General features: G+C 47.2%; 2 protein-coding genes across 2 annotated transcripts in view; both read right to left on the bottom strand.

The window, feature by feature from the left end:
- LOC133280930 (S-adenosyl-L-methionine-dependent tRNA 4-demethylwyosine synthase TYW1-like) overlaps nucleotides 1-20795 on the bottom strand; it is a 331505-nt gene extending 310710 nt beyond the window's left edge. Inside the window, exons 1-2 of the mRNA XM_061475986.1 lie at nucleotides 20656-20795; nucleotides 14759-14811 (exon numbers count right to left, since the gene is read on the bottom strand). Of these exons, the coding sequence (XP_061331970.1) occupies nucleotides 14759-14811; nucleotides 20656-20749 (147 nt within the window). The 5' untranslated portion in view covers nucleotides 20750-20795. The remainder of the gene's footprint in view (nucleotides 1-14758; nucleotides 14812-20655) is intronic.
- LOC133280931 (S-adenosyl-L-methionine-dependent tRNA 4-demethylwyosine synthase TYW1B-like) lies at nucleotides 3441-10965 on the bottom strand. The gene is made up of 3 exons (XM_061475988.1): nucleotides 10722-10965; nucleotides 6693-6870; nucleotides 3441-4002 (listed from the first exon to the last, which is right to left on the bottom strand). Exons 1-3 carry the CDS (start codon nucleotides 10789-10791, stop codon nucleotides 3720-3722), a joined length of 531 nt encoding a protein of 176 aa, XP_061331972.1. The 5' UTR covers nucleotides 10792-10965; the 3' UTR covers nucleotides 3441-3719.
- Nucleotides 20796-21041: the final 246 nt, after the last annotated feature.

The raw sequence follows: 21041 nt of genomic DNA, 5'->3' as shown, positions 1-21041 counted from the left end.
CTTGCAATAGGGAGCAGAACAGCCATCATTTCATCCACTTTTCAGGGCAGCTGAAGCCATTACATGAAGGAGTTGATTCATTCAACACCAACAGGAGGTTTTTTCCCCAGCCCAGTAATTTGTGTTGGGCTAATGCACCTCTTCATAGAATCCCATTGTATAAAGCAGCAAATAATGTGGTTCCCAGAGGTCCTGCCGTGGGGCCAGTGCAGCACAGCTCTGAACTGAGCCTGGAGTCCCTGCTCTGCCTCCACGCTTCCCCCTGATACTGCAGGGACCCACGTACCTTGGGTCATGGGGCACTGCACTGCCCCCCAGGGCCCACGTGTCCCCGCAGCCACAGACCTCACTGCCCCCACAGACCCAGGCATCAGGGGTGTCCGCTCCACCCCACGTGTCCCACTGCCCCCAGAGGAGCCAGGCATCAGGGAACACCCACTCCACCATGGATCCACCCTGCTCATGCTCCCCACGCACTCCCCCCCATGGGATTCGGCTCTCCAGGGCCCCACTCCACCCCACACCACTCACTGTCCCCAGGGCACTCAGGTGTCTGGGCGCACCGTTGAGGTAGAAGTACTTGCGGGCCAAGGGCTCAGGAGGGACTCCCAGGTGACAGGCGATGGTTCCTAGAGCGGGGTCCCGGACGGTCAGCATGTAAAGTCCCTCCACAGCCACCTTCAGCTCCTCAAACAGTGCCAGATCCTGTGTGTGCAGCTGAGGCATGGGGGAACATGTCAGCACAGCCTGGTCCACCAGGTACATGAAATGGCATAAACGTGCATGAAAAGGCACTCATGTCCCGCTTGTCATGTCCCCTTCACGCTTCTGGTACTCTTTGTGCGTGCGTGTGCATGCAACTCTCGTTCCACATGTGCTTGCCATGCCTTGTGTGTCTTCACACACGGATGCACAGGCAGAGCACACGAGCACACGTACGCCAACGGTCACATCGATGAGAAGCTCCCCATGTCCTTGCCATATGCACTTGAGCCCAGAACCCCCCCGTGTGCTGGGCTGCACCCCCAGAGCTTGAGCAGCAGCTCAGGGAGGGGATTCTCCCGCTCTGCTGCACTCTGAGGAGCCCCCCCTGCAGTCCTGATCCAGCTCTGGGGCAGCAGCACGGGAGGGACATGGAGCTGTTGGAGCGAGGCCAGAGGAGGCCACGGAGATGCTGCGAGGGCTGGAGCAGCTCTGCTCTGGAGCCAGGCTGAGAGAGCTGGGCTGGGTCAGCCTGGACAAGAGAAGGCTCCTCAAGGGGAGACCTGAGAGCATCTCCGGTGCCTACAGGGGCTGCAGGAAAGCTGGAGAGGGGCTTGGGACAAGGGTCTGTAGGGACAGGCCAAGGGGAATGGCTTTAACCTGCCAGAGGGGAGACCGAGATGAGCTCTTAGGCAGAAGCTCTTCCCTGTGAGGGTGCTGAGGCGCAGGCACAGGGTGCCCAGAGAAGCTGTGGCTGCCCCATCCCTGGCAGTGTTCAAGGCCAGGTTGGACACAGGGGCTTGGAGCAAGCTGCTCTAGTGGAAGGTGTCCCTGCCCGTGGCAGGGGTTGGAACTGGATGAGCTTTAAGGTCCCTTCCAACCCAATCCATTCCGTGATTCTACGATGTTACACACATACTGCAGAGGGACTAAATCGAAGTGCCACCAAACAATGGTTCAAGGCTCAGGCCAACAGCCTGAACACAGGAGGAACGGTGCCAGCGCCGAGTGAATGTGGTACTGCAGGAACAGTTTTGTGGAGAGGATCAAACAGTCTCAGTCTACTTGTATCACGTTTTCCAGTGTAAACTACCCACAGCACTTCAGCAAGTGTTTCCTCCTACAGCCAAAGAGAGTTGGTTGTCTTCTCCCATTTAAATCTCATTTTTTAAACCCTCCAATATACACCCTAGATCATTTTAGAAGACTAACTTTAAAGTTCAAGCAGTTTCCATAAAACTAAAACTGCTACAAATGCATTAACAGCTTTTTCCCCTCCTAGGCTAGCACTGACAAGCAGTATCAGCCGCCTGTGTGTATCCATCACTTCAGTAACTGAATTAGCATAAAAGCTGTATTAAGCGATCATAACCGGTGGTGAAAGAAGTGGGTAGAGAAAGTAAAACACTGCCAAAGGGATGCAGAAAAACAGCTAGAAAAATCAGAAATTCATATTGTGACTGAAGAAACATCTTTCCAGAGAGCAACATCTCTCAAGTGTTGTCTGGGAAGAGAGAAAAGCTGGTAGAAGGGACACATCAAAAGCAGTAAGGACCTAATACCACAAAGTCTTAGATATAAATAATCCTTACAGTCTGCTGGCAGTACAAATGCACAATCCCATTTCATTCATGTATTATTTGTAATTGGTTGTACAATAGGGCCCCAGGAATCCTCTTGTAAGCACTGAAGAACAAGAAGTAAGAGCTTAAGACCTGAGATTTTAATGATTTAAAGCATCAGGATAGAAAACCAGGCTTCAGTGCTTTACCCCAGGATTCCAGAAAAGTAACCACTATTTCCCTTCAGAAACCCATCAGAATAACATTAGCAGAAAAATTAATGTGATAATGACTCTCTGAATGGGTGAAAGTTAAGAGTGTGGAACCATATCTATTTTATGCCAAGAAGCTCATCCTGCAGCCAGGAAAAGCGGCCATGGCTGGGCCTGGCGGCACCGCAAGTGCCCATCGGGTGCAAAAAGAAAATGAGAGAGGGGAAATAAAAGAAGAAAATAGGTCTTGTAAATAAACAGGGGATTTCTCCCTCTCTGAAGCACTCTGAGGAGACATCCCCCCACCCCCCCACCACAGTCCTGCATCCAGCTCTGGGGCAACAGCACAGAGAACTTAGAAAGCCTGTACCTGATTTCAGTAAGCTCACAGTTTGTCCTGAGATGCTGCTTAACAAGATCGGCCAGCACTTGCACGAAGGCAGCTTGATGAAGCTACTCACAGCATTTGTAGGAGAAAGTGTCCCACAATTACACCGAGCCTCCCAGGTCTACTAACACGGATTTGGCAGAAAATGGTCCACCACTGTCATCTCAGAAGGCAGAAAATCTCAGTATTCAAATGAAACAGTCTCTCTTGGCTGCTCATCTCAGCAGGTAACACGTCACCTTCTGCCAAATCAGTAAACAGAAGTACTTGCTTCCATCAGAGCTCAGTCTCAGTAAGACAGACATGGAAGCACTTAGCAAATAATGTCATGCTGGGACCACGAGTGCTTCATTAATTACTACAAAACTTGTTAAATGGTAGACTACGTTCTGAGCTGACAGCAGCAGCCGTGATCCCGTGGGCCCTCAGATCATGCTCAGCTCTCTCCAACAGACACCAACTACTACAAACCACTGACAGTGGAAAGGGTCATCCTTGCTGTTACACTCAAATCTACTATTATAAATCAGATTTCTATGTAGCAGGAGCTACTGAACTCCATACTGTAAAGCCCTTTATCTACTGCATCCTTTGAGAACCAGTGCTAAGAGTCACATGGCAATTTATGACTCTTCCTAAGCTTCCCTGGATTTCCAGTTTTCCTTCAGCAGCCTGCTTGCAGTGTAAATGCTCCATTAGGAAATGTTCTATTCTTTTATAATCTCTTCATCTCTCATAGCATCTTATATTCACAGCAGAGTTTACTGTCCCATTTGACACATATTCTGCTCTCTTTTTGTCATTACATTTCTCCCCATATGGAAAACTGATCAAACGTGCTGGACTTTATACACTTCAATGTATAAAACATGTAAATATGCTCCGAATACACCCAGAACCCACTCCACGGTCCATCTTAAGCCTCTCAAGTCTTCTCCGTTTGTACTGAGTGGATACGGCCAAGAAGAAAGAATATTTCAGAGCACACTCTTTACTGGGTACCTTTTCAGACAAGGCCTTTAAACTGTCCAGAAACCTCTGCCAGAAATCCCTGAAGAGGGGCCAATCAATTCTCTTCAGGCTTTCCTTGGTGCTGGCATCCACGCTGACATACAGCTGCGTCACTGGCTCAAGGTTCCTTGGAAATAAAAACGAGAAGGCAATTGCTGTCTTCAGCCATCACTGCTAGCTGAATTTGTGTTTTCCTACCAAAGCACACATAAAATACAGGACTTCTAAACAAGCTCTGCTGCTCCAGTAGCGACAGGAACTATCCAGTGTTTACAAGGAAAACTATCCAAGTCCAGAGGTTCATCTCCATCAAGTGACTATCATCTTAATAGCAAGACATTATAACTTAACTTTCAACAAATACACCCCAAAGCTAAGAATATCACACACAGAGGCCTTGGCAGACGGTTCAATTATCTTTTCCTTACTCAACTAAAACATACATCACTCCAGCATTAGCTGTGGCACGCGCAGAAAGGCTTCCCAAAGCAGGCTGCCAGGGGTTACTACAAGGCACTGAAAGGCTCTGCTTCTCCCCATGGTTACAAACTATAAAGCTCAGCCCCTTCCCCACATTCTATTTGCTCTGGCTAATGGAGACATAATCCCGTTCGAGAGAAATGCAGCCATCATTCAGCTGCTTTCTACTGCCGGACACACTGAACTCACCTGGCCTGCAGCTGCCATCAGTCAAGTACTTTTTGGAAGGGAAATCAAAGCTGCTTAGAAAATGAAACCAAACACAATTCCCCAGCATGTTCTCCTTCCACTTCCAAGGCTCTTATCTTGTATAAATCCCGCACTCCAGTCTTTCTGGTCACAGAACGCCAGTGAGCACAGCATCTGTGAGCCCAACAGCAGAACCTTCTAAAAAGATCACACTCTCAGAGGAGGTTTAAAGAGCCTGGGTAGAGTCTAACCCCTTCTGTAAACTCCAAGGGTATAAAGGAGAAGCAGCACCACTGCAGACCATTGGCAAACAGATAGCGACGGACATTAAAAGGAACAACCTAAAACAAGCTCCCTTGTCACAGACAAATCTGATCAAGCCAGTGAATGTAACACACGTCCACCCTTCATGGCATCTTCCGTGGAATGATGCATCCTAATTGTACCACGTATCTCTTCAGCTCTCCACGCTTTCAGGACATTTTGCAAGGGTTATTTGGGAAGTCTCTTAATGAACAGGCTGCTGTCCCAGCTTCATTTAGCTCTTTAGACAAGAAGAAATTAGAAACTATTGTTCAGCTGCCAACAGTGACACCTAAAAATACACCACCCTCTGCCCTCCCCGGAGGTGAGAAAGGGACAAGAAATTGTCCAGAATGAGACCAAGCATCCAGGAAAAGCCACTTAACATGGACACTCAAACAACCTCTCTGAACACATTCTGCCTGTATTTAGAAGCATGAAATAGCCCAGAACAAACGCAACATTTTAGGTTTTAATAAATAAAACCAACTGTTTTGCAAAGAAGCTTGTCTGGCCTTGCAGCCCAAAGCCACAACCTCAAAAATGATCAAGTGTTCTAGGAGTGAGCGGATTGAAGTATTCAGTTTCAAAGTACATGGCCAAAACACTCTTTTCTTTCCTTAATGCTGCATTTGCCCAATCAAAAGGGGCTCCAGGGAAGATGGAGCGAGTGTTTTCAAAACATGAGCTGAGAAAAGTCACCTCTTCTCCGAGGATCTCGATCCTCAGGACAGGCAAGAGCCAGACTCACTGTTGTACTGGAGAAAATTAAGGAATTGGAAGAGATCCCAGGGAGGGATTTCTGCCCCACGTTGCTCCAAAATGGAACGGTCCACAGGGTTCTGTTATGGCTCAAACTGGAGTGACGCTGACCTTGTGCATGTTCTGCCATAGGGGAACGAGGAGAAAGGGCACAAACTGATGCTCCTGGAACACAGCTACGTTTCATACTCAGCAGGAAATACTGTTGCATAGTACTAGGATGGATTTTCCAGCGTTCCTCCTACTTTATCGGTTGTCATTTCCAATCTAGCTGAGATCAAATTCACTGCATTACCACATCTGAACTCGGGTAGTGATTTCCGACTGAGTAGCACAGCACAACTCAAGAGCAATAAATTGCTCTCAGGCCTCCAGCCATGAGGGGGATTCCCCAGCCAGTCAGGAGACAGCCTGGGTCAAGGAGATAAAGAACAGAAACAGAGGAAGAGGACTCAAGCCAGTAACTGCTCAATACATGCTCATGTGCTATAAAACCTCCTGTGTGTGCCTGGAGACAGATGAAGCTGCACTCATAGAATCACAGAATCACAGACTGGTTTGGGTTGGAAGGGACCTTAAAGCTCATCCACTTCCAACCCCCTGCCATGGGTAGGGACATTTTCCACTAAAAGACCAGGTTGCTTCAAGCCCCGTCCAAACTGTCTTCTGCAGTTAGAACAAAGATCAGACTGCAAGAGAAGCTCACAAATGAAAAAGGCAATTTACAAGCCGAGTCTCCTGCTCTGGCTCTCAGAAACACTTGCACTAGTTATCATCCATGTCCCCAAGCCCAATACGCAGCTCACTCGCTCTTCTTCCGCTGTACATCCAGGAGGTACTATATTATATCCTCTTCCTTTTCAGAGGTAACCCCACTTTAAGAGATACAGAAAGGAAAAATCAAACTGGTAGAAAAAGGGATGAGAAAGAGCATGGGGAGACAAAGGTTAAAATCAAATAGATGCGATACTGAGTGGGCTTTTTCACTGTCAGCACAGAGCTGATTGATGAGCAATAAGTGGAATTAAAACACAAGTCTGCACTCAAATGTTTTAGTAGGGAGGTATTTTGTCCATCTCTTACCTAATCTCATCTGGGAACTGTGCATTTGTAACCAGGAAGGTAGAGATGCTGTGCTGGTGCAGGAGCCTCACAAACCGGTTGATCTCCGGGTACATGATGGGCTCTCCCACCAGTGACAGTGCGCACTGCTTTGCGGTCATTGCTTCCTCAAAGCGAGCTGCTTGTAATCCTGAGACGCCTGCAAATAGAGGGAAAAACAGGGTTCTGTTATGGCTCGAACTGGAGAAAAACAGGCTTAAATCAACTACCACCCCCACCCAAACCATGCATCTGTATCAAAAATAAACCCTGGCACAAGGAAGACAGAGCAAAACCAGCTGGAGCCCTCCTCAAGGGGAAGGGACAGCAGGGCACAGCCAGTGTCCATCAACCCACAGCACAGAGTATGCCCAGATACACGGAGCTTGGGATTTTGTGTGTCCTGTGAACTACTGCAAGTAATCTTCTAGTAATGTTCGAGTCAAGCTTTCCATTGCTATCACCTCAGTGTAGCTGCCTGGACTCTGAGATGGAAACACGGGAGAAAGTTTAATGCCACTTGACATAAGTGGCTTGAAAAGGAAAAGCAGGGTATGCCTGCTTCTGCTGCTGACCCACATGGTCCCAACAGCCCCAGAGGGAACAGCTCCCCAAGAAGCTGGGCACACTCCCCACACAAAGCACCAACAACCAGGTCCAAATCCATACTGGCAACCACATGAAATGCAACTCCACAGAGGATGTATTCAAGAAGAAAACCCACCACGTGACACCATCCTGAACAGCAAGAGACATTCCAAGAACAAAAAGAGGAAAACACCAGGAGCTCAACTGCAGCATCCATGTGAAAGTGCTGTCTGCAGGCTTAACCAACCTGAGCCACATGTGTTGCGCCCATCAGAGGGCAGGGAAGAGGCAAATGCTCCTCCTGGAGTCCTCAGTACAGGAAAGACATGAACCTGTTGGAGAAGCTCCAGAAGAGAGCCCCCAAAATTATCAGAGGGCTGGAGCAGCTCTGCTCTGGAGACAGGCTGAGAGAGTTGGGCTTGTTCAACCTGGGGAAGGCTCCAGGGAGACCTTATTGCAGCCTTTCAGTTCTTAAAAGGGGCCTATAAGAAAGATGGGGAGAGACTCTTTAGCAGGGCCTGCTGCGATAGGATGAGGGGTGATGAGTTTAAACTAAACAGGGAGATTCAGGCTGGATGCGAGGAAGAAATTTTGTACAATGAGGGTGGTAAAACCCTGGCACGGGTTGCCCAGAGAGGCGCTGGATGCTCCATCCCTGGAGACATTCAAGGCCAGGCGGGATGTGGTTCTGCCAGCCTGATCTAGTTGAAGACGCCCCTGCTCATTGCAGGGGGATTGGACAAGATGAGTTTTGAAGGTCCCTTCAAACCCAAACCATTTTGTGATCCTATACCAGACCACGTGTTCAGATATGAAATCAACTGCCTACAAATAAGCTTTTGTTCTAAATATGTCCCTGCATGTTTCTTTGACATGCCTCAATGTATTCAGATAATATCAGAGGGTTTAGATGGGAGATTGGTCTGTTTTAAAGAAACCAAAGCCTTGAGTTTCAAACCAGGTCCTCAGCTCACCTTGTGTTGCCTAGAAGCTGGAGCTCAGGCAGTACAGAAAACTATAGGCTATGCTCCAAAGCCCAGATAAAAAGAGGTGTTGGTGGATATTGCTTCAGCCTCACATAGAAAAACTGGTCTGTGATAAGAGCAGAACTTGGTGCATGATAAAGCAGCCACACTCAGCCCTGAAGATGTGACAGGACTAATGGTTAATGCTGTACAAACCTGCAGTACTAAATGAGACCTTCATTTGAAAAGAAAGCAGCATCTCAACCACACACTGAGATTAAAGGATAACTTTCCTGTTCCTAAAGCTACTTGAAGGTGGCTTTGAATTTAATTAATTTCTCTCCCTCAGCACCCTGCCACTGGACGATGACAATCACCCTGTGCCAGCTTTAGAAGCAGACAGAAAGTAATTCCAACAACATGTAAAGTTTGAGTCACTTTCTCAGAGCAGCTGACATCAAATGTAGCATAGGGGACATACACTGCGGAGAGGGCAGAGGTTTTGTAGGAATCATTTGACTACACAAATCACAAGATAGACAGGGATAAACTAAAAAAGGATTAGTGTGTATTCCAGGGAGTGTGTGAACTCCCCTGCACTTCGGGCTGCCATACCACTACAGCTGTCAACCTCTGCTCCTGCAGATGAGCGTCCTCCTGTCTTCAGTCAATGCACTTCAGCAAAGTCAGAGCCTGGGCAGATTTTGGAGGGCATGAAGCAGGCCCAAGGCAGTGCAGGAACTTGGAGCCATAGGAACATGAGTACCATCTACAAGAGGCCATGGTGTACAGCTTTCAGCTGCTGCTCAAGCTCAGTTCTCAGCAGAGCATGCAGCCATGCCTCCTTTGATCAGCACAGCTCCTCTGAAGAGCTGATCCCAGCTGCTCTCCTACTGGTGTGCTTTCATTTGGGGGAAAAAAGCAGCATCTGGCACATCTGCCTAGAGAGGCTGGTTGGTGACTTCGGGTACCAGCCATCACAAGTGACTGGGGAGACAAGGAACTGGTTTTACCCACTCTTACACCAACACACACAGGTAGCCTTAGGATTTCCTAGTTCAGGTCATGCATTTTTGTTTGGGTTTTCACTTTTCCCAAGTGGAACCAGAGCTGTATTATCAGACACTGCCCATCTCATAACTTTGAATTACATTTCCATTCTGTGTGTGCCCTTCACAAGGGAACAGAGATTTACCAGCCACTACCTACAAAATGCATCCAACAAATAAACTGCTTCCCACTCTTCCACCTTAGCTCCCTATCAGCAAGATGTCTCCCCAGCCATTAGCCTAAAAGAATGATGTGATGTTAACCACCACCTTCAAAAACAGTGCACGCTTTGACAACAATAAAGATAGTAACAATAAAGATGGCAACAATAAAGATGGCAACTCTAAAAGCATGCACAGAAGTTCTTAACAGGACATAAGGCTACTCTCTAGGATATCCTACAGGACACATGGTCCCCAAGACTTCTATTCCTTCAAAGAAGATCTCAATTTTACTGCACTGCGTGGAATTAATCTTGGAATCCCAGACTGATTTGGTTAAAGCTCATTCAGTTCCAACCCCCTGCCACAGGCAGAGACACCTTCCACCAGAGGAGATTGCTCCAAGCCCCATCCAACCTGGCCTTGACCACTGCCAGGGATGGGGCAGCCACAGCTTCTCTGGGCACCCTGTGCCAGCGCCTCAGCACCCTCACAGGGAAGAATTTGTGCCTAATCACTAATCTCAATCTACAAGAAATAACAAACTCACAAAGAGTTCCTATGGGAAGCAAAGTGCAGGACTTGGTGCTGTGTAACTGCTGCTTCGGTCACAAACAGATCTCCTCTATAATTCCTGAAAATAAAAGTGCTCATCCATTAATGAGAAAAACACAATCCCCAAGTTTCAGAGCGAACACAAAGCTCTCAGTGGATTAAGCTTGGGCAGTGTATTTCCTAACAGGTTACAGGGTGATTCCTTTTGCCTTCTGCCTGCCCACACTTTTCCATAAGAATCCACATTCCTCACCACCCAGGCCAGCCTCAAGCACTGTGGAAGCCTCTGTGCACTCCAAATAAAATGATATGACAATTACCAAGACCCACAAGAAGCAACTCCACACTAATCCCTTAAGGCAGCAGTAGACATCCAATGGCTGACTCATGTTCTAATGTCAAAACCAAGGCAGAACATCTCAGAAAACAAGGTGTGCCACAACAGTTTCTTCTCACCTCTTTCTCCTATGACGAATCTCATGCCTCCTTCCCAGCAATTCATAGAATTATAGAATTATTTAGGTTACAAAAGCTCATCAATCCCGACCATCAATTCCACACCGCCAAGTCCACCACTAAACCACACCCCTGAGTGTCACCTTTTTAAATGCCTCCAGGGATTTGCTTTGAAGATGCTGATGCTGCTTATCTTCCAAAAGCATCACTCACAGGGAAGAAATGGGAAAAGTTACCTTTGAACTGCTTGATCATATTCTGATGGTTCTCAATAGCCTCCTGCAAGATCATTTCAGGTTGGTCCATCTTCCATTGCCACTCTGTGCCCACTGGATTTGTATGATGTCTGAAGGAAAAGACAGACAGAGTTATACACTGCTATTTGTAACACACATGGGAAGGACCCATCTGACACCTTAGGGACTTAGACACAGTTTAATAATATTAAAGGCAACAAGAAATTCTCAGTAATACCCTGCTTCTGACACAGCTTTCATATGTCGTCTCTGAACACCTAGGCTCTGGTTCCCCCAGAAGGAAGAATGGACCTCACAGTTTATATGAAACTTGATATACCTATCTTGAATCACAGGTAAAAGGTCTTTAAGCCAAAACGATGCTCTACAGCAAGAAAGACCTCTGCAAAGAAAGAAGAGGTTCTACCTCCATTTGAGAACACAGCTATACATATCACTAGAAAAGAAAGGTCCTAAGGCATTGAGCTGAGATGTTAAGCAGTTCTTCCCTGTGAGGGTGGTGAGGCACTGGCACAGGCTGCCCAGAGAAGCTGTGGCTGCCCCATCCCTGGCAGTCTTCAAGGCCAGGCTGGAAGGGCTTGGAGCAATCTCCTCTAGCGGAAGGTGTCTCTGCCTGTGGCAGGGCGTTGGAACTGGACGAGCTTTAAGGTTCCTTCCAAGACAAACCATCTATGGGTTTACAATTTATGCCAAGCCTAAGGTGTACATCAAGCGAGCCTTGGGATGTGTCTCAAACTGAGCCTTAAGTCTTCCAACTCAACAGAGGTCCGAGAAGAGCAAACAGCTGCAGTCCATGTGGAAGAAAAACAATTGCAACCCGTTTCACACGAGGTAAATAAATGAGAATATTTTTCAGCCCAGTCCCCTGCAAAGCTGTTTCACTCATACAGGTTGTTGCCATTAGTTAAAGAAGCATTCCAGCTTTCATTATCATTAGGGCTACTGTTTCCACATTTCCTCTTAAAAGTGACCAATGACAGTTAGGGGATGATGAGGCAGAGGCACCTGGAAGGTATCATGCATGGAGATTTATCCCAGCTACTCCACTGTTCAATTGACACTTGTCTGACTTCCTTGGTTCAGCCCCGTACTCCAGACACAGGCTGCTGCTGCTGCCAAGTAATACCGAGTGGGTCATTTTGAGGGGAACAGTGTTAAATGGCCTGCAGTGCAACATCAGGAGCAAAATTCCTTGCTCTGACAACGCTATTGCTTTCTATTTGCTGTTTATGATGTACCTGCTGTGGAGGGACAGAGGGACAAAATGCATGGCAATCCTCTCCCTACCAGTCCAGTCACCACTGCAGAATTAAATGCACCACTGCTAGCTGATACATGAAAAAAAAGGAAGACAAAAGACACAAGCAGTACGTTTTCCTTCCCAGCCATTAAATTGCTCTGAAGAAAAGCAGCAAAAGTTGCACATTAAACTTGCTATTTGCTGTGTTTGTTCAAACCAGGATACGATGAAAGCCCATCAAAAGCCCCAATTAACATTTCAGAATACAAACTTCAGAGGATGACCAGTGTCTAATGCTTACACCTAACACTAACATGGGACACAGCTTCTCCAAAATTGTCTCCAAAATTCTAGCAGTCCTTCTGCACTAATGCTGCCATTTCAATACCCTCATGAAGTATTTCCATTGTTAAAACTTGAGGACTATGAAACAGAAAAAGTGGGGTTCAGGAGGAATTTGCCTGGGATTGCATGCACACTCATTCTTTGGGATGGAATGGGTATTTCTGGCAACCAGGTCCCTGGGGAAGGCGTGAATACCAGAGGAAGCACAAGCCCCATCGTATGAGTTAGCTGGCAAGACAAAAGAGCTCAGAGAATAACCTCCACGTCCTCCCACTCAGCGCACTTTCACGTCACTGAGTTTGGTTTTGCTGAGTGTCTCTCACCAACCCCATCCTGCGCTCTCCCAGCCTGGCAAAACCCTCCCTTGGCAGCCCAGTGAGTGAGCACCGCTGGAGCTGCTCGCCGCTCCCATCCAGGCAGAGCTCATTGCCTTTAGAGAACTAACACAGTCATTCCCCTAAGAAGAGGGGTCACTTTACTGACTAGAATGGAAAGTCATCTAGGAGAGACTGCTTTAGGAAGGCAACAGTTACCAAGTCATCACTTTTCACTCGCTGAGACTGCAGCTGAATTGGTGGGGATGAAGGTACCTGAAGTAAGAAAAACGGTCCAATTTCAAACCAAAGATACTCATGTTGCTTTGCACCTTGGTGGCTTTGCACAAGATGGGCCAGCCCATGCTCTCTAGAGCACCAGGAGCCACATGGAATCTCAGACAATGATCTCCAGAGGGAACCAAACCTCTACCAAGTGGGAATTGCAGAGCAGTACACGGAGAGGTGTGTGTCTCCTGCATCCCCAATTCCTCCTTCACTGGTTCTCAGCCAGTCTGACAGAGGACACAGCTCTAGGGAAGGTAGCACCTCCTCAGCCTCCCAGATGTGGAGCCCAGCCACCCAGCTCGCATCTGACCATCCCACACCCATCCTCCTCGGCCTCGGAGCATCGACTAACAGCAGAGAAAGACACAAACAAATTCCAAGAACATTAAGCTGAGTGCAGAGCTTTAAATCTGCTCCCCAAGCACATCTGCAGTTTTCAGTCACTAAAAACCTGGGTGTCCAAAGTCACCTGGGACACACAGTGCAAGCAAGAGCACGTCGCAGAGCAGCTCAGAATGATGACAGATGCACCCTGGGGGAAGAAGTCCATAGCACACAGATCATGGAATCACGGACTGCTTTGGGTTGAAAAGGACCTTAAAGCTCATCCAGTTCCAAGCCCCTGCCAAAATGTGACAATGGTACCTTTCAATCTACCTTCCTCCACCTGAGGAGTCCTGGTGATCCAAAGGGAAGTCTTCACTGAGCAGTGGGGAAAGAACACGCAGGTGACCCCTGACAGATGCACAGCCTTGCTGTGCAGATGGAAAATTAAACAAAATGGGAAATGCTGCTTATTCCACCCATTCCTCAAACAACAGAGACTTCAGGAGATTCACAGATTCGAGGAGACCAAGGTCAGGTTGGACAGGGCTTGGAGGAACCTGCTCTAGTGGAAGGTGTCCCTGCCCATAGCGGGGAGTTGCAGCTGGATGAGCCTTAAGGTCCCTTCCAACCCAAACCACTCTACGATTCTATGAGATTCTGGATTTCGTCAAACAGGCAAATCAACACTCACCCTAAAATTTGCAGCTTTTAGGCTGTTTCCCAGCATATGACAGAACACAATCTTTTTAATCTGAGCTACCACTATGAAACTCAAAACTAATGCTTCCAGCCCCGCTCCTGCTTTCACCCCATACAAACCCCAAACAAACCTCCTGAAGATACTCACATATTGGTGTGAATCTGAGTCAAAGCCACTGCCTGTAACCAATGTCAGTGTCTAGAGCACTTGACATTCAATTCCTGCTTTAGCTCCTCACGCCCTGGGGATGCAGCCCAGCACACAGGAGGGTTCTGGGCTCAAGCACACACTGAAGCCAGGTCATTGGGAGCTTCTCGTCACCCAAATCCCCAAGTCCTTTTCCTCAGGGCTGCTCCATCCCATCCCCACTAGACTGTGGTCACAGTCCCACAACAACAGGTTCAAATGCCCTCGTGTGCCCATTCCAGGGGAATGACAGACTGCAGCATCTTTGTTTCAGGGACCTCACAGTGGTGATGAAACCTTCCCACTTCTGTGTGGTGTTCTGCTCCTGCTGTGTACCTCAGGAGGCAGGAGTTACTTTAGCAGACAGCAGAATAACAGGAAAAAAACAACAGAAAATTATATCCCCAGCTCTTGGCCACAGCCACATGCTCACTCTTCGCAGCAGGATTTTAATAGCTTGAAATGTAAAACTACAGCTTGGAAGATGAAATTTGGTTTCATTAATGTAATACTGCTTTTTTTAAACAATATTTCATTTGGAAATTGTACTACCTGAGTAAGTGTCTACTTTTTTAATTTCAATTTAGAAAGTGAAAGAAGGAAAGAGAGCATTTACCTTTGTCCATCGGCAGAGCTTCACCCCAGAATGGCTCCCAATCAGCTTGTAACCTGGAAACCAACAAAACAATAATCAAACTATTGATTGGAACCTGCAATAACTCAAACACAAAACATGCCAATTGGTACACCAAATTATTCAGCATCGCAGTCTCAGCACCGCTCTTTCCCATTGGCCCAAGGTGATGCTACCCAGTGCCCACTCACAGTATTTTCCATTTCCTTCTGGGAGCACAGGGGAGCAAAGGCCATGGCTGCCCAAAGGGCTTCAGACAACTTGGAACACTTTCTCCTCACCGCATATTTAGTTATATTGCTCTGTCTTGCTTGAATCAACAGAGGGTGGCCAGAAGACTTCTCCATGTGACAGGAAGGCAGACTAACAGGTCTAGCCTCTTAGCGGAACGTGGAACACCTCGCTGACCCCAGGGGGTTAGGATATGGGAAGGACCAGGACAGAGAACCAGAAGCGTCTCCCCCCATCCCTAAGCCACCATCCCAGAACAGACTGTTCCCCAGAACCACAGAGACCTAATTCCCACTGCTTCTTGGTAGGTCTGACCAGCCTGGAGGACATCTGATTCAGCAGGGAGGGCAGAGGCAATGAACCACAATGCAGGGCTCAGCTTGAACCCAGACTTCACAGGTTCACCAGTTCCACCTCCACTGCCCTTGAAGGAGCTGCAGAGAGGGAGCCGTTGCGTTATGCCCAGAGGAAAGCTGATTTCGCATCACTTCCCTGCTCCTCAACCAAGATCAATACAATTTCATTTCAACTTATTAGCCCAGGAAGATTAATTCCACAGCATTTGTTAAGCACTAAGCACTATTACTACCCAAACTGCTTGAGTTGGGTTCTTTTTCTCTTTGAAAAACGTGCCTAGGGACCAATATGTCTGAAGGATTAAAAGTCACTTCAAAAACCAGCATAAAAATAAGAGGGGTTTGAGCAGCCTGACTGTGTCATCTGAAGGATTAAAAGTCACTTCAAAAACCAGCATAAAAATAAGAGGGATCTGAGCAGCCTGACTGTGTCATTCCCACTGCAGCACTTACACGTCGATGGCCTGGCTGTCCCCAAACCAGCACATCTCAACTGACAGCTTTAGGCTGACATTTATATTAACGCTTTCAAGAGAAAAATCGACTTCTAGGTATCAAGTCTCCTTCCTGCCAAGCAGCATGAAATTAACAGGGGAAAAAAGCCTTCTGCTCACCAGAACTGCCCATCATCTCCTACAGCAAGTAGCACAGTGAGCCTGCTCATATGTCACCATGTGTCTCTTGCATGGTGAGGTCCCAGGGGAGCGTGACTGCTCCCCAAAGTCCCCCACAGCTCCGAGGACACTAAGCCATGAACTACAGTGAGAGCTGCACCAGCTCAAAATTAAACTGTGTGAAGATGAAGATGTCTGCATGGCTGAGGACACTCCTGTCTCCTCACACTGGTTCTATCCTTGCAGGGGTTAGGACAGAGGCAATTTTAGCCTGACCAGTCCCCCGAAGCAACTCTCCAGGAGACTGTATGGACAGCACAGGGGGAGTGGCTGCAGGAGCAAGCAGTGGGGCTCCCCTGCCCCATTAAGCAGGGCTTTGGGGACATCAGTGTCAGGCTGCTCCTATGTCCTGAGATCCTTCTCCCCATCCAGCTCCGTGGGAATAGACAATATTCCAGCCTTTTCCTCCCTAAATGAATAAAGCCCTATACAGCATGGAAGAAAGAACTACTGCAAGCCAAAACCAGCCTTGGTATTCCATATGGCCCATCATTCAGTCCTCTCCTGGAGAAAGACATCAGCACTTCTAATAGGGAATTTATAGTCTCAAAAGCCAAATGTGAAAAGGATGCTGCATTCCTGCTCCCTCTACTACAGCTGCCCAAGGCAGGCTCCTTGCTGATGGCAACCAGCACAGCCCCAGCCTTATTTGTTCACTTTTCAGAATCAGCAACAGCATTCATGTAAGATCATTCTCTCACAGATCTCTTGTCAGTAGAAGTAAGACGACTGCTTTAAAATGGGGTTTAGGTTAAAATTAAATTGGAAACAGGACATGCTCACCCAGATCTGCTACCCAGTTGTATGACGGAAGAGATGAAGCAGCTAAACTGAGCAAGGTGTCAAGCTCTTTAGTTACTTAAATCAACTTCCACCATGTGGAGAGCCCACAGCTTCCTCTGAAGGCCAAGAAAATTGGACCTATTCAATATCAAAACAGAGTCTTACAAACTTCAGCCAGCTTTAGTGACGAGAAGGGGTTTACTCATTTTGCTTGCTGCTGCCAGGAGTCTCAGCTATGGTTACAAGAAGAAACAGCACATACTTGCAGAACTTCAAAACCACTGTGCAAAGCCGTTGAACTTGGGCCTTCACCATGGAGGTAACTGACAGAAAGGGTGGTGACCCTGCTAAGCCACCACAGTCAGCACTGGCCACCCCATGCGTCTTCAGACTTGGAAGTTAGATAAATTAAATCAATCAGAACAGTTGTTACACATCTGCTCTAAGGGAGCAGAGTCTCTCCAGCTCTGCAGAGCCTCTTTCTTCAAGCAGTTGCTTTACGGCTGGCTTGCAACACAGGCAGCCAGGGCAGTCTGGGCTCAAAGAAAGTAAAAGGTTGAAGCGAGACCAAGCAGTGCTAAGTTCCAAACCAAACATGTGAGGACGCGTGTCCAAGAATCAGTCTGAGGGCCTTCTCAGTTCTGTTCAGCTTCTGCTGAACAACCCTTGCGAAAGCTCAGGCCAGCTCATCTCTTCCACCACCTTTGCCACAACTTCACCGGGGCTCTGCCAAGGGAAATGATGGGGAAAAAAAAAAAATCAAACCTTAACAATGGTCCAGAACTCTGAACCTGCCAGGACTCCCCATGAACACGTTCACTTCTCTGCTCTTAAGGCATTACTCATAAGCAATCACTCTGAGTATTTGGATACAACACCCTCCAAACAATACAGACTGTTGTCTCCATGGGACTCTGCTCACCGTCCTGATGCACCTTCAGATATTAAGGCTGAACAAACACAATCCACTTATTGTTTCTAAAGCCCAATATTCAAAGGAATACTTAAATTATAAGCAGGCTGACAGTAATCAGCTCAAGCCCTGACTAAAGTCTTATCTAAGTCTGCATATTAGTTGATCCTGCTCTAGATGATAAACTCTGAATGACTTAGAAGTCTGCCAAGCTTCACCAAAGTTGTCATTTTATTTACTACAAGAAGACATGAATTAAGATTTTGGGTGAAGGGAGTGTTATCATGCAGTAACACTAAGCTGATAAACATTTGGTGATTGCTGGCCCTGACAATCCAACTGGACTTTAATAAGCCATGGGCAGATTTTGAACTGAAGAGACTGCCAGCACCACAGATGCTGACTGCTCCCTGGTATGGGGCAAAACATTTCTGTGACCATTGAAACTGCATCGCAGCATTTCAACTCTGTATTGGAAATAACAGTCCCTAAATACCAGTCCTTTAAAAGTCCTTTCACTGAAATTCAAAGAATTCATTGAGGGACCCTGCAGTACTCTCAGCCACAGAGGTAGGATACTGCCAGCTACATACCCGTGTCGTGTTCCAGGCTATCCAAGGTATTCTGGTTTTGATCGCTTACCAGTACCATACCCATAGCATGTCCTTCTAAGCTCCTGAATACGTATGAATTTTGTGCATATGCGAGCTATTATGCTATTTTAGTTTTTCAAGCGGAACAGATAAGTCAAATTTCTACAAGTACAACTTGGGAACTGCTTTTGAGGACTGCTGACTATTTGATTGTGGCAAAATGTCCAGAAAGAAACCCAGAGACACTTTCCAGTTCAGATCTCTACACCACCAAAAGCTGCTTTACAGGCAAGCCTTTGAAAGCACAGAGCAAAAGATTTAATTATAAAAGAAGGAAGTAGAGGAGTGGTTAAAAAAAAATCCTCAAAGAGTACAAGAAAAGAGACTTACCCATCCTCCTCTAAGAGTGCAGTCACCATTAGCCTGGTGAAAGCCAGTCTGGTGTCACATTGTCTTCACAAACTCAAATGACTTTCAGAAGGCTTTTCCTCCAAGTAACACAGAGCTGGCAAATCAGTGTGGTTCTATCAAGCCATCGCCTTAAATAAAAGCTGCCTTGTTTGAAGCACTGATTATTTGTGGAAGCTGAAACTCGGTGCAGAAAGGGGAACTTCACACTAGGAAACTCTTTACAGGCAAAAAAGATCCCAGTTTTCTGCAAGAATGCAGTTTAAAAGGGCCTGAGCTGAAGTCACTGACACACAGCAGTAACCCATCACCACTGATTTAAGGTGCATTTTGCAAGTGGTAGCACAACTCCTACACTAGAACCACCACCCAAAAGGCAGTGTTCTGCTAAAGCTAGAAAATCAGTAAGGAAAAGAAAACAAGAAATACTGTTGTTGAAAGGAACCCCTTCAAACTATATCACTATTTTATACAAATATAGAAAGAAGTGGAATCTGGGCACTGGAATTTTTCAGATTGCCCAAGCATGATGGAGAAACACCCAGCTTCATTCCTAGCTCTGCTCAGACTTCAAGAAAATGCTTTTAAAAAGCACAAAAGCCTTGTGATTTGCGGAAGGACTTGCTTCCGTTAACTCAAAGCGGGACAGAAGACATGAGACAAGACTGCAGTCAAAAACATTACAGCATTTCATTCTTCAAGTGGCCACTTCTGCAGACCATAAGAAAAGCACAGTTTCATTCACTGCCCAAAACCAAACCAACGCAGACGGGATCAGAAAGTGAACCAGTGTGAAACACCCCTGTGACTGCCACGGCGCAAAGAGCCAGCACAGGCCCTGCACCACAGAACAGCCAGGGCAGTCTCCCCAGCCCACCTCAGGTCCCTGTGTGTCAAAGCAACACCTGAGCTGCCTGGGGGACTTGGTGCCGCTCCAGCTTCTGAAGCGGGGGACTTGCTGCAAGACAAGAGAACTTCCCTCCCCACTGCCCAGTTCTAGACAGCCCTGTCTCCAGCAGCCCACTCCAATGACCATGGGCAAACACATCACCAGTCACTTACAAAAGCTCAGGCTCCAATCTTGGGGAGCAAAGGTGCTGGGATCCCACAGCTGCCGGACTCACACAGGACATGGAAAATCAGAGCCCAGCTCTGAAGCAAGGTGCCTCCACTGCAATAACAGAACTGTGCTCTCAGCAGCATCAGGGGACATTCTACTGATTTAGCAAGCAAGAAAAACTGAACGCATTCTCATCCTAAGAAAGAAAAGACATTAAACTAAACTGCCTTCAGTCTCCAGCTGAACAGAAGCTGCCATCACCCTTCTGCTGGATCTGCCACTCAGAACTGAGGCTTCTGAACTGCAGGGCCCTCAGTCCAGCTCTTCTCAAGCTTGTCCTCCTTTGTTTTGAAAAGGCCATTAAGTTCTCTACAGCTTGTTCAAAGGCCACTCATCTGATCAGCACTGGATTGGTAAAGCTCATTTGAACTACCTTCTTCTCTGGAAACAAAGTTTCAGTAACAAAATCAGAGTTTGAAACAGAAGTAAAAGCAGGGGCACAGCCGATCTTTAAGTATTTTTTGAGGAACACACGCTTTTGGAGCTGAAGGCATGGGGACCATCATCTTCTCCCCCAAGCTGCTTAGCAGCTACATTAAACCCTTTGAACTCTGAAACACTCACCACACTCAGAGTGCATCACACTCAGATGTATTACCCAGCTTCAGGCTCCTTCCCTGCAAGGATAAGGTACCAACAGCCCCTGCCTAAGCCCTGTCCTGCCCCTGCTCAGAGCCTGCCATGACTGAGGGTCCACAGCAGTACCTCTAACAAAGAACACCGCCTGTCACTTGGCTTGCTAAAAGTCCACCACTAAGACTTCAAAGCCTGGGCCACCATCTGCTCTTTGCAGAACCTCACCTTGTTTTGTGAGCGCTTCTCTCAGAGCTGGGCTTATCATCTCTCGCTTCCCACCCTCCTCCTTCCTCCCAGCGTTCTCTTGAGTCAAGCTCATTCCAACACCTCCTTCCTCGAGCTCACGTTCTCTCTGTTTCAAGACAAGGAATTACAACCATTTAGATCCAAGCATCACAGTTTAAATGCTGGGGCACAGTTCAGCCACAGACCTGCTGAGCTTAAAACTGACACGAGTGTCCACGCATTAATTCTTGCATTCCTGTCATTCTGCTTTTTACCCCTCTTCCCATTGGACTCTCACCTTTCAGTTTTAGATTTAAGACAGAAAATATACTAATAAATAAATAAATAAATAAATCACCACACCAGAAACCAGGTGGACTTGTTCT

Source organism: Pezoporus flaviventris, unplaced genomic scaffold, assembly GCF_033815535.1.
Source record: "Pezoporus flaviventris isolate CSIRO_AGI_PZ_B2104156 unplaced genomic scaffold, CSIRO_AGI_Pfla_v1 ptg000093l, whole genome shotgun sequence".
NCBI classification, from domain to species: Eukaryota; Metazoa; Chordata; class Aves; order Psittaciformes; family Psittacidae; genus Pezoporus; species Pezoporus flaviventris.
This window is presented reverse-complemented; position numbering and strand designations above follow the sequence as displayed.